Source organism: Nyctereutes procyonoides, unplaced genomic scaffold, assembly GCF_905146905.1.
Source record: "Nyctereutes procyonoides isolate TBG_1078 unplaced genomic scaffold, NYPRO_anot_genome, whole genome shotgun sequence".
In the NCBI taxonomy this organism is placed as follows: domain Eukaryota; kingdom Metazoa; phylum Chordata; class Mammalia; order Carnivora; family Canidae; genus Nyctereutes; species Nyctereutes procyonoides.
Window position 1 is genome coordinate 18,562,443 of NW_026575034.1, and position 13,916 is coordinate 18,576,358.

The following is a 13,916-nucleotide window of genomic DNA, read 5'->3' on the forward strand; positions in this document are numbered from 1 at the left end:
TTAATGAGATCATTGGCCATTAGTGGTTGATTCCACCTCCAGTCTGTTTCCCCTCCCTGGAGTTCTGGGGAAGAGAACAACAGAAAGTTCTAACCCTCTAATTACAAGGTTGGTTTTCCTGGTAAACAGAGGCCAGGCTTAGGTGTAGTCCCGAAAGTCACTTCATTTACATGACAAAAGACACCTTGATTGCTGTCATCACTTAGGCAATTCTAAGGGTTTTAGGAGACCTGTGCCAAAAATGGGTCTAAGACCAATTCTGTATTTCTTATTATAAATCACAATATCACACAAGAGGAAGGAAGATCAGTCCCACTTGATGAGAAGACTGTCAACTTCACATTTGGTAGAAAGGCATGTGAGATGGGATAGGAGTTGTGGTCACTCTCTTTAGAAAATGCAGTCTTAAAAAAAAAAAAAAGAAAAAAAAATGCAGTCTGCCGTAGTCTGCCCTCTGATCACAAAAATTCACATCCTTCCTGAATATGAAATACACTCAGTCTCTCCCCTAAGGTCCCAAGTCTATCTTATTAATGGCATCCATGTGAAGTCTAAGATCTCATCATGTATGTCTGGTTTGGGTGTGGATGGAAACTCTTTGGGTACAGTCCCTTTCTTTCAGTGCATGAAGCTCCTTGAGCACTATTCCTCTTGGTGTGAAGGTCTGTAAATGAAAGAGAATATGTACCTGTGCCCGGAATAGCTGGTGGGACAGGCCCAGAATAACTGTTGTAGATACTCCTTTTCAGAAAGGAAAACTGGAGACCACGCAGCTGTGACTGGCCCATTGTAATCCGTACATGCAGTGAGGCACAAGTTAGCAGCTCCTCCGTGAAGTCTTGGTTTTACAGCCTGGGAGGCATTTACCTTGTCTCTGGCTCCACCCTCAGGGCTTTTGGTTCTGTCCTGACTCTGACTCCTTTTCTCTCAAAAGTAGCCCATTCTTACAGGTGAGTACTTTTCTCCATCTGCTTCATGTCCATAATATTTCACGTGTCCAGATGGTCCGCACTTCATTTCAGACCACCTCTGTGCTTTCCAGTCCCAGCTGATATGCTCCATTTAAGAATTTGATGGGTTTCTTCTGGATCACTTTATTATCCACCGCAGTAGACAGAAGGCACAGGTACAAATCACTTCACTGCGAGCCCCTTCCCGCTTTGGGTTCCCCGTGAGAACCCTCTGGGACCAGGGGTTCTTAAGAGTCTCCGAAGCCTATGCCTCTTAAGGCCACCCTTAAGATCATTAGAAGGCCTTTGGCCTGTCTCTCTGTACAACTCTCTGAGGCAATGCTTGAAACCATTTGTTTAGGTCTTGACAGAGGATTTTTTAGGACTAGACAAAGATCTAGTCCTACTCTAGATTTTTGTTAAAGAGATTTATTGAGGGATAATGAGAGTACAGTAAACGGAACAATTTAAAGTGTACCATCTAATTAGTTTACACACCAGCGTGTGCATACACACACAATAAAACTGCCACCACAGTCTGGAAGCCATTTCTTAATTTGAGAATTTTGTGCTGTCTAGAGAGACAGAAGCTAGTGTTTCTAATGCAGAAAGCCCTTTTTCATTGCTGTTTCCTTTCAGTGTTGCTTGACAACTAAACAGGCCTTTTTTGGCTCCTCCCTTCTCTCCTTTACTGCAGGCAGCTAAGATATCAGACAGCACCTGGGGTGCTCTGCTTTGAGGTGCTTTAAGCTGGGTCACTGAATTAGGTATATTTCCTATTTTCCGTGTCACTACTGGTGACAGAATTACCAAACTTTTCAGCATTTATGAGGGTCCCCCTTCCTCTAGCTTTTACTGACATTCTCTTGATCTCCCTTAAGCCCCTCCTGACAGCCTGTAGCTCAGTCCCGAAGTCAGTGACTTAGGATTTTGTTTCAACTGTTCTACTTACCTAGTGCTACAGAACTACCCCAGAATTTATGGTGTCAATAGCCACTTTATTATGCTCACAGACTCTGTAGCCTAGGCATTTACAGAACACTGCAGAGACGGCTAGTCCTGCTCCACAGTGTCTGGCACCTTGCCTGGAAAGACTTGAAGGCATAGGATGACTCACTGACTAGGGGCCAGTATCACCTAGAGGTGTCTTGTCTCATGTCTGGGAGTTGATGTTGGCTATTTTTGGAACCTCAGCTGAGACTGTTAAACACCTATAGGTACCCTCTCTGCATGGTCTGAGCTTCCTCACAGCTTGGGAGATAGGAGGTAGAAGCTGCCGGTTTCTTGAGGCTTGGGTCTGAAAACTGGCACAAATTCATTTCACTTGTGTTCTTCTATTGGTCAAGCATTGAAGAAAAGGGATGATTTTTATAGGAGGCATGTCAAAGGATTGGGGGACCATGTTTTTTTTTTTTTTTAAGATTTTATTTAAGACAGAGAGAGAGAGAGAGAGGTGGGGAGAGGCAGAGGGAGTGATAGAGAAAAGCAGATTCCCTGCTGAGCAGGGAGCCTGATGCAGGGCTCAATCCTAGGACCTTGGGATCATGATCTGAGCCAAAGGCAGATGCTTAACTGACTGAGCCACCCAGGCGCCTCCAGGAGACCATGTTTTAAAACCATCACAAGTATCTTTAGTATGGTTTCCTGGAACATTTCTCTCCCTGTTGGCTTTGCATAGTACCTGGTTCTGCTTTGTAGAGCAGTCCCATTTTTACTGGACTAGGGTATTGGGGATATCCCTGGAAGGTATCATTTTTTTTTTTAACCAGCCTCAGGGAAGACTTCCATCTTTTAAATACTCTGAGTTCATTGTGGCTACTACTTAGACGTCTCAGAGGACCCACAGAAGAGCCCACTCGTCCTCTTTGTGCTTCCCTAGAAATCAGCGGGAAGGCAGGCAGGTAGAGCTTTGGTAGATTCTTGTTTGGAAGTGGAAAGGTGACTCAATTTCTGCTCTGACCCTAGCTACCATACTACTTAATCTGACAAGCTATGCTTGACCAAGAGTCTCTGTAGATGGTGGCCCATAGGTAACCTCACTTGGAGGATGAGGTTATCCTGGATCCATCTGAGATGAGGTTGCTTTGGGAACAGGAAGGCCAAGTTGTGAGTGTCACCCCATCCTTTGGCTTTTTATCAGGACTATCCCAGCGTGGGATGTCAGTGGGAGTTTTTGAGCTGAGCCCCTTCTCTGGCCTGGGGAAAAAGCTTCTGGACTTGCCATGTCACTCCCGCAGCCCTCCTCCTCCTCCTCCTCCCTCCCCCTCCTCCTCCTCCTCTCCCCCCCCCCCCCCTCAGAGTACAGCCTCGAGGGAATGTAGTGAGAATGTTGGGTTCTCTGTTGGGGCAGTCACTGTGTGGTGGGAGGATGCTGATGTCCACTGAGTCAGCAAGGGCCCATCTTCATTGAATAGCCTTAGAATGGTGAATGGCCAACTCCCAGGCAGTTTCCCAGGGGAGCAGGCTAGACACCTGTTTAGTAGAGACTAAGCATATTGGAAGCTGGGCTCTGCGTAACCTCAGTCTGCAGACAGGCTTGCTTCATGGCATCCACAGCCCATCTGGTTACCTCTGGGACTATTTCCTGGACCCATGGAAGCCTTCCCCAACTGGCCTCAACTTGGTCCTCTTCCTGATACTGACACACTCAGAAGCCCTGTCACCAGAGCATGGTGAGTTCAGAAACCTCTCATTACCAAGGACTAAAATAGCCTTCCTTCCCAGATAGTTTTTGGCTGCACTTGACAATATATGGGGCATCCCTTGGCATGAATGCTTACTGCTGTGGTCCTGATCACTAAGTGAAGGGTTGTGTTGTGTTCTTATGAAACAATACCAGAGGGAGGGGCACATACTTGACATTTTAATTCTCACTTTCTGTCTATGTATACACATACTGCACATGTTGCTTTTTCTTTAAATTTCTCTTTTCAGGGCAGCCCAGGTGGCTCAGCAGTTTGGCGCTGCCTTCAGCCCAGGGTGTGATCCTGGAGGCCTGGGATCGAGTCCCACGTCGGGCTCCCTGCATGGGGCCTGCTTCTCCCTCTGCCTATGTCTCTGCCTCTCTCTCTCTTATTCTCATGAATAAATAAATAAAATCTTTAAAAAAAATTTTCTCTTTTCATACCCTTAGTTCATACTCTTTATTTCCTACTCACTTGTCTTATATATTTGTCTGTATGTGAGTGTTTATTCTCCTCTGTTTTACTTAAATTTCCTTTGCATTCTCCCCTCCCCTCCCCCTTTCTCTTTTTATCTGTTTATCTTACCCCCCCCCGCCTTTTTTTTTTTTTTTATATACCTTACTCCCTGTCCTATAAATGTTGATTTTGGCCTGTCACGTGCTGCAGTGTTGGCATCCATGCCTGTGCTGAGCAGCAGATCTGGCTGCATGCTGACAAGGCGGTGGTATGAGTGCCCAGTTTCAGAGTGTCTATTTCCCCAGAGGCAAGCCTGGGATTTTAGAATAAAGAGCAAAAGATGATCAGAGCACAGTCTTAGGTGTCTTTCGCTGTGCTATCTTTACTTTTATATTTCTTTTACCTGCCTGGAGCTATTTATGGTATTCAAGCACTTTTTAAATGTGTATCATTTTAGCCACACAGCTAGTATGTAAGGATACTCAGAGCAAGTGTTTTCCTGCTTTTATGGATAAAGAATTTGAGGCTCAGAGAATTGAGATGACTTTTCCATGAGGACATTCAGAAAGTGAGGGAACCAGGACCATAGGAAACCCAAGTTTCTAGACTCTTGGTCTAGTATATGAGTTTTGCCTTATGGGAGGGGGCTTTGGGAACCAATAGCCATGCTAGTCTGTATTAAGTGCTTTGTGTAACTTTTTGTGTTGTTCTTCAGGTCATATGTCACAGAGGGGGGAGGCAGGGAAGTCTGAACAATATCCTGGGAAGGCATAAAGAGACCTAGGTCTTGGGATCCCTGGGTGGCTCAGCGGTTTGGCGCCTGCCTTTGGCCCAGGCGTGATCCTGGGGTCCTGGGATCAGGTCCCACATCGGGCTCCCTGCATGGAGTCTGCTTCTCCCTCTGCCTGTGTCTCTGCCTCTCTCTCTCCATGTCTCATGAATAAATAAATAAAATCTTTAAAAAAAGAGAGAGACCTAGGTCTTAACCATTTATTTTTTATTCGTTCATTTAGCATTCAACATATTGAGTCCTACTAAATTCTAGATGCAGTGCAAAGAGTAAGGGATATCAAGATTAATAAGACACCATCACCACCTTCAACTAGATCCACTCATAGCCTAGTAAGGGAGGCAAATGAGGAAACCATATAGTCCAATGACATGTTACAAGTACTATAACAGACATTTTTCTTGGTGCAGTGGAGGCATCAAAACTTGGCCATCTCCACCTGGATGAAGGGGGTAGGGTCAAGAGAGATTCCAGAGCAGAGCTACAGAGATGTGTAAGTGAACAAGCCAAAATTCTAGGCAAAGGAAACAATGTGTGAAGGCCTAGAGGCATGAAAAACAAGGATTTTGATGTGGGTGGGTTTGGGGATTGTATGTAGGAAAAGAATGAGATGACAAAGGAAAAATAGGGACCAGATCATGGGGAGCCCTATCCATGCCAGAGAATTTGCACTTCCTTCTGTGATCAGTGGGAAGTTTCAAGCTTGAAGAGGTTTGTTTGTTTGTTTGTTTATTTATTTATTTATTTATTTTTGAGTTTTGTATTTTAGAAACATGTCAGAAGGTGAGAAGGTGAGAAGACTGACTAGAACTGGGTTAAGATTGAAGGTAGAGAAATTAAGACATCATTTTAATAGTCCTGTTGAAAGATCAGATCTGAACCAAGGAAGTAGCAGTAGCAGTAGATCCTCTTCCTGATACTGACACACTGACACACTGATGAGGAAGGGGACAGATCTGAGAGATGTGAAGGTTATAGAATTGGTAGGACTCAGTCATTAAGTAGATCAGTGTGTTTAGGGAAGGAGCTGGGTACAGATGCTTGAAGGAATGGGGAACCAAGAAGAAATCTGGACCTTTTCTCTCCTCTGTGGAACCAGTTGGAAAACATGAAGTAGGGGTATCTAGGTGGCACAGTCAGTTAAGCATCTGACTCTTGGTTTTGGCTAAGGTCATGATCTCAGAGTCATGGGATTGAGCCTCACATTGGGTTCCACACTCAGTGAGAAGTCTGCTTGGGTTTCTCTCTCCCTCTCCTCTTCTCCTCCCCATCCTGCTCTCTCTCTCTTTCTCTCTCAAATAAATAAATTTAAAAAAAGAAAAAGAAAACATGAAGCAGTAAAAGCCAATGGTGGAAGCATATGATGAGACCATGTGAGAAGACATTCAGCCCAGGTGGATGGGAATGAGAGCAAATGGGGTTCTTCTATCTAAGGCCAACCCTCCAGATGGGCATTGGATCCCCATCCCCTTTACCGCCTGCTTAAGGACATTGCTCCTACATTTGCTCTCTCTCATTCTGCATTGATAGCTTTTTTCTCTACTGGATCATTCCAGTCATCATTTAAGCATGCTGTATCATATCTCCTGGTTCAAGTTAACCAACAAAATGCTTCTATTGTACCACGTTCTCCTCTACCCCCCACCTCATTTCCTTGTTCCCCATTTTAGGAAAACCCTTTGAAAGAGATGCCTTGTCTCACCTTCTCATTCCACTTTCTTCAATTCCTTCCATGCAGGCTTCCCTTCCTACCGCTCCGCCAGAATCTCTTTTCTCAAGGTCATGGCATCCTCTCTGTTGCTAAATGTAATAATCACCTGTTTCTCAGTCTTCCCCATACTCTATTGTTAGTAAATTTGACTCAGTTGATCACTCCCTATTTTTGAAGGTCTCAGGGAATGAGTCTTTATGAATTCCATTCTTCCTTATTACGTGCCCTTCTCTGTCATTCTCCACTGGTTCCTCCTCCCTCTACCTGACTTTGAAGTACTGGAATGCTCTATTTCAGTCCTTGAGTTTCTGTAGCTCCTGACTCTCTAGATGAGATCATACAGTCATAGAGTTCCATAGTTCGGCTGTTGTGAATAATGCTGCAGTAAACATAAGAATATATATTTCTTTTTTTTTTTTTGAATTTTTGCTTTCATTTTTGTTGGGTAAATACCCAGTAGTAGAATTACTACATCAGATGGTATTTCTACTTTTCATCTTTTGAGGAACCTCCATACTGTTTAACCATAGTAGTTGCACCAATTGACATTCCTACCAAAAGTGCAAAAGGGTTCCCTTTTCTCCATATGCTTGCCAATGCTTGTTATTTCTTGTCTTTTGATATTAGTCATAGTCATACAGTTTTAAATAAGATCTATATACTGTTGATGACTCCTAGGTGGAGATTTATAACCCTAACTATATTTTACTACATGCTCAGGCTGAAAACCTTGACATCACCCTTGACTTCTCTTTGTCTCTCATCCTTTTATCTAATTCATCAGCAAATCCTATTGGCACAGCTCTCAAAATAGATTCATCTCTTCTGCTCCATTCTAATAAAAGCCATAATAATCTCTTGCCTGGATTATTGCAGTACACTCTAGGTAGTCTCTTTGCTGCCATGCTTGCATCCCTCCACTTCGTTCTCTGATGTGACATCAGAGCATATCATTTTTCTGCTCATACCTTTCAAGAACTTCCTTTCTCTCTCAGAGTAAAAGCTCAAGTCTTATTATTGGTCTATAGGGTCTTTTGGTGCCTCTCTGACTAATCTCCAACCCTCTCCTCTTCTCACTCCACTCTGACCACACTGGGCTTTTTGCTGCCCTCAGAATACAGTAAGTATGTAGTTGCCTCAAGCTTTTGCCCTGCTGCTCCTTTGCCTGCAGCATTTCTCCCCTGAATAAACACAGTGTTTACTTGCTTAAGGTTATATTCACATCATCCCTGGCAGAGGGGCCTGCCCTGATCTCCCTTACTGTGAATCTCTCTCCTTTTTCCCTGCTTTATTCTTCTGCATTGTCTCCATATCCATCTCTCAGTGTTGGTTTGTTTGTTGTCTGTTCACTGTAAACAAGTAAAGCCACACAGCCTCTCTCCACCAGACTATAACCTATAGAGAGACTTTGTCTAATTTTAGTCTCTGCTAATCCTTGATGCCTAAAATAGCACCTGGTATATATTTGGATCCAAGCACCACCATTCATGTGGCCACAGTTTCTCATTGCCCATCAAGGGGGCGGGATTATTTTACTTTCACTGCCAGGCTGCATTTGAGAAACTAGAAAGTAGCTAGCTGGGACTGGCCCCTACGAGTGAATGAGCACCCCTTCCCATCCATGCCCAGGAGATGCCACCTGCCATGTAAACACTGCCACGAAGAACCATGCATCCTCATCACCATGTCCCTCCTTAAGTCTCCTTGTTTTCTAGGTTAACAGGTTGTTCTGAGCCCTTCTTCAACTTGGGGCAAAGACTGATGAAAGCTGATTCTATTCTTGGGATTATGGAACTAGTTCCATTTGCAGGGAGTGCTTAGAGGAGATTCTCATGCCAGAGGTCCTAGTAGAGAGAGCGAGATCCAAATATCCAGACCATGGAAGCTAGTCTGTGGGGAAGTTGAAGAGACAGGCACTGGGGGTAGAAGGTCCAGGGCAGTGTGGTTCTGCAGTGGGATAGGGCAGGCCAATTATGCACAAGGCTGACCTTTCTCACCTGTATCATTTTACTATTACAGCATAGAAAACCACCCGAAAACTTAGTGGTTTAGAACACTTTATTACTTCTCATGCTTCTGTGCATTTACTGGGCACTCCCTCTGCTGGTTTCCTCTGGAGTCTCTCATGTAGCCAAGTTCCGTTGGGTCCAAGGTGACCTCACTCCCCTGTCAAGCTTACACTGGGGCTGGCTTCTGGCTGCGGGGGCCTCAGTTTAACTCCACATGGCCTCTCATCCTTTAAAAGACTAGACTGGCTTCCTAACATGACAGTCTCAGGGGAGATTCCAGGTATATGAAGGGGGATTCTGCAAGGCCTCTTGAGGCCTCAAATTTGAGATTTAGCTTAATTTCTACTTCATTCTGTTGGTCAAAGCATATCACAAGGTCAACCTAGACTTGAAGGGCAGGAAAATAGAATCCACCTTTTGATACCATGAGCCACAAAGGATTTACAACCATTTTAAATTTACTCCTTTCTCCTTCCACCCCAGATGTTCAGAATCCAAGGACAAAGATAAGCTCTTTGTTCTAGGTGTTAGCCACCAAGGTCAACACTTGATGAGTTTTGTGCCTATTCCTTATAATAACCCCCTGAAATGTGTGTTCTTTTAACCTCCATTTTAACAGATGAAGATACTGAGGTTTAAAGAGCTAAAGTTATTTGCTCCAAGTCACAGAACTTGTTGGTGGCTACTCTGAAATGTGAACCCTAAGGCTTTTTAATGTTCTTACCCTCTTTTGAGAACAAGTGGCTTAGCATTCCTGGTGAAAAACTTAATACTAATGATACTTAACAGTCATAGTGAGTTATAGTATATGATATCAGTTCACATCCATAGTCTCATTTGCCCATTATGACAACCCTGTGATGTAGTCAGAACAATTTTGAGGAATTGAAACTAAAGGCTTCAGGGTGGCCTGGGTGGCTCAGTGATTTAGCACTTGCCTTTGGCCCAGGGTGTGATCTTGGAGACCTGGGATGGAGTCCCACATCGGGCTCCCTGCATGGAGCCTGCTTCTCCCTCTGCCTGTGTCTCTGCCTCTCTCTCTCTCTCTGTTTCTCATGAATAAATAAATAAAATTAAAAAAAAAAAAAAGAAACTAAAGACTTCAGAGTGAGTAGCTTTGTCTCTGGTCACATTCTTAAAAAGGTAGAATCAGAAACATGGAGAGAAAGCGGTGAGTTCTACCGTCAAGTGAGTATCGCAGGAGGGCAAGGCCTTATTTATGTTGTTTATGAATTTATCCCTAGGACCTTGGAGTGAGTGAATGCTGCCTCCTCTGTGAAGAACCTGGGGTTGCCTGGGCTCCGTGTCAGTCTGGCCAGGCCCCTTCTTCCCTCCCCAGCTGCTAGAGCACACTGGGCCTGGCCCATGTGGGGAGGTGGTACAGGGAGCAGAGCACCTGTAGCCCTGGCCGCAAATCAGCCATGATACAAAGACCAGAACCTTTAAGGAGAAGGGCCAGGCTCTTCTCTTCATGAGAGGAGAGAATGTAAACTCCAGTTAAAGCAGGCTAGGTATTGAGGCATCGAGCGAATTTCTTACCCAGTGTAGATTTCTGCATGTTGGAACTACTGAGGGAAGTTAGAGAATCACTTGTTTTGAAAGCATGCTGGAATCAGACAAGCCTTACCATATTTCTTTCCCACCTGTGGGAGCCATGCCATACACACCTGTCTCCCTCCCCCCACATAAGTACAGTGCCTTCATGGCCTAGTGAATTCTCACCTTGGGGGTTGAGGAGACATGTTCCCAGGGGAGCATATATCAAAATGTCTGGAGAGATGAGGCATATGCAGGAGGCTTCCTTTAGATGCCTGTGCTCGCCCACTAGCATTTCTGTTTCCTGAGGACATGAATTTTTGTCTCTTTTATTTATTCTTGTGTCTAGGGCCTAGAGCAGGCCCTGGCACATCGTAGGTGCTCACTAAATACCATTGAATGAATAAACACATGTTAAGGTTGTTTTCTATTAAAGGCATCTTCTCCCCCCTCCAAAAGAGAATAATGGAGATTTAGAGTCCTTTGTGGAGTCCAGACACTTCTGGCTTACAAGGCTGGACTAATGACCTTTGGCATCCATGTTTCTGTGAAGTAAATGAGGGACTTAAGGCCTCCCTTGATTGTGAGTAGGTTGGGATCTCCCCAGGCTCAAGCTTGGCACATTGCCCTGTTGCTGCCTACCCTAGGGAGTGCTGAGGCTTATTCTTTTCACACATCCTTGCTAAGCAGAGTCTCTGGTCATCGGCTTGGCTGGGCACTGAATTTCTCTCATCTGTGCCCATGTACACGTGGGATGGCTCTTGTTTGACTTGCCCTTTTAAAAACAACTTAAGCATGTTGAGGTTTCCTGTTGATCGGGGGCAGCCAGAGGCTATGACCCAACAGGGAATTGTCGGCCAATCCCTGACTCACCCAAGCTCCAGTTTTCTGTGTGTGAGCAAGCAGTGACAGCAGGCTGGCTCAAGGGCAGCCGGCTGCCGTCCTGTGGGTGGCATGGCACTCGAGCCTGTGAGGCTACCGCCCAGCTTTAAGGGCCATAGCATTAGGGTCAGGTAGGCCTTTGTAGCATGCGGTATTGGCAAGACCCTGCTGTCTTTGAACTGAAACTGTTCGAGAAGAGTGCTGAAAGTTGACAGTGGTTACCCTGGCAGACAACTAGAAAAGTGCACTGCAAGGGAAGTCTGCTCATGGTTCTTGTCAATAAGCTCACCTTTACCTTTTCCTTTCTTTATTTATCCTTCATTCACTGAGCACCTTCTAGATACTGAGGATGTGTCCTCCCACCTGGAAGAGACTGTGGACTAGTAAGGAAGAGGTCTAGAGGTCTCGAGGGGGAACAGTTCCCTGATACATATAAATGCCACATTTGGGACAGGGCTGTGCAAAGTTCTCTGAGAGCTTCTCCTGGGTTATGTCCAGGAGCTTAGGCATTTCACAAAGATGGCAGAGACCACTGCCCCCTCTTGAGAGGGGCAGCATAATACTCTATAAGTTCCTGTCCTGGCTTCCCCACTCACCAGCTGAGGGACCTTGGATGAGGTATTTAGCCTTTCTGTGGCTCACTGGTTTTCATTTGTAAAGTGGAGGCAGTAATAATAAACAATAATAATTGTGTAGAGTTTTTGTGAAGACTAAATGAGTTCATCATATGTGTAAAACCAGTTATTTAGAGCTCTTCTGCATATGCACCAAGACCTATATGTGGATTTAGTGCTGAGAAGTGACTGGTGCTCATTTGAAGGGGCGCTGCCACTGGAGGGTTGAGCCACCTGAGGAGGTGGCCTCCACTCCACAGAGGCATCTTTGCTGACAGGGCAGAGAGGACTCTTTGTTGAGGGACCCTTCTGATGCTTTTTGAGACCTTCAGGGATCTGAATTCTGGTCAAGACAGTATGTTGTGCTGCTAACAGAAGTTTCAGGGGAGATGGAGAATTGTTCAGATCCAAGGGCTCAGGTGTATATTTGGGGTGCCTCAGGAAGTAGGTGCCAGAGATGTTCTCTAGCAGCTCCTGAGAACCCAACACCAGCATTCCTTCCCAGTGCCATGTTCCTTGAGGCTACGTTGGAATATTTATACTGTGGAGTTTGGCGCATGGTACCGATCTGTGCTTTCTCTTTCAGAGGGCAGATCGCTAAACATTTCGCAGCACACTCCTGGCCTTACTGCTTCCCTAGCTGGCAGGGGTTGCTTCTTGGGCTTCTCTCACCTGACACAGAGCTGGCCTCTGTCCCAGATGGGGCTCAGGGCCTCTGGGATTGAACTAGGCAGAGAGACCCATTGAGTTTGCCCTGCGGTGGATACAGAGCTGTTCCTCTCATTGAGGATGGCTTCGAAAGGTGTATTACTTGGAGCTTGGGTGTCCTACAGGAAAGAGATATGGAGTGCTCCAGAAATAGAATACCATGCCTCTGGCTGTCAGGCCACTCACTGCCATGTTCTCTTCTTTTCCTGTTTTCATTTTTGCTGCTTTTAGGTCTCAGTCAGTCTCTCCACCTCCAGTCCTGTCCCCACCGAGGAGTCCCATCTACCCGCTCAGTGATAGCGAGACGTCCGCCTGCAGGTACCCAAGCCGCTCCAGCTCCCGGCTGCTCCTCAAGGACTGGCACCCCCGTGATCTTTCACCCCCAGATCCTCAAGCTCCCTCCCCAGACACTTCACCACCTGTCTGTCCCCTCAAGACCACCAACTTCAGTGATTTGGACAGAAGCCCTTCAGTGTGCAAGAGAGAGGACCAGAAGGACGGTGTCCTGGGGGCAGCCCAGTATGTAGAGGGAGTAGCTGCTTGCCTCCCTCTTGCCCAGAGCACCCCATCCCTAGGGCCAACAACTGGCTCACGGAGTTGCTTTCTGAACCGCACCAGCACCCGTGCCCACAGCCTGGGCATCCGGGAGAAGATCTCAGCATGGGAGGGGCGCCGAGAGGCTTCGCCCAGGATGAGTGTGTGCGGGGAGAAGCGGGAGGGCTCCGGGGGCGAGTGGGCGCTCAGTGAGGGTTGTCCCAGCGTGGCGCCATCCCCCTGCAGCTCAGAAAAAGCCTTCGATTTCAAGGGCCTCCGGAGGATGAGCAGGACCTTCTCAGAGTGCTCCTACCCTGAGACCGAGGAGGAGGGAGAGGCGCTCCCTGTCCGGGACTCTTTCTATCGGCTGGAGAGACGGGCAGGCCGGGGTGAGCCCGGCGCCTTCCTCAGGGGGCATGGCAGCAGGAGAGAGAGCTCTGCAGTGCTGAGTCGGATCCAGAAAATTGAACAGGCCCTGAAGGAGCAGCCGGGCCGGGGCCTGCCCCAGCTCCCCAGCAGCTGCTACAGTGTAGACCGAGGGAGAAGGAAGACTGGGACCTTGGGCACCTTGGAGGAACCGACGGGGAGCACGAGTGTGAGCACTGGCAGCCGGGCAGGAGGAGTGGCCGGAGTTGGGGGGGAGGCAGGCCCACCCCTGGAGAGGGAAGGCAGTGGCTCCACTAAGCCAGGGACCCCTGGAAATAGTCCGAGCTCTCAGCTGCTGCCATCCAAGAGCTCCCCTGATCCCGCTGTGAACCCTGTCCCCAAACCCAAGCGCACCTTTGAATATGAGGCTGACAAGAACCCCAAGAGTAAGCCAAGCAATGGTCTACCTCCTTCGCCCACACCTGCTGCTCCACCCCCCCTGCCCTCCACCCCAGCCCCACCAGTCACTCGGAGACCCAAGAAGGACCTGCGTGGTCACCGCAAGTCCCAGAGCAGGTAACGAATGCTCCTCCAGTGTCTCAACAGACGGGCACAGTGGCTTTCTTTTCAATGGAAGATGCAGAAGCAGACTGTAACTGTGGGTCGCAGCCAGGAC

General features: G+C 46.9%; 1 protein-coding gene across 3 annotated transcripts in view; it reads left to right on the forward strand.

The window, feature by feature from the left end:
• Window positions 1–13,916, forward strand: part of DENND2B (DENN domain containing 2B) — a 148,434-nt gene that overhangs the window by 100,824 nt on the left and 33,694 nt on the right. For all 3 annotated transcript variants that reach the window (XM_055317683.1, XM_055317682.1, XM_055317684.1), the window contains one exon: window positions 12,572–13,816. In XM_055317683.1, the coding sequence (XP_055173658.1) occupies window positions 12,572–13,816 (1,245 nt within the window). The remainder of the gene's footprint in view (window positions 1–12,571; window positions 13,817–13,916) is intronic.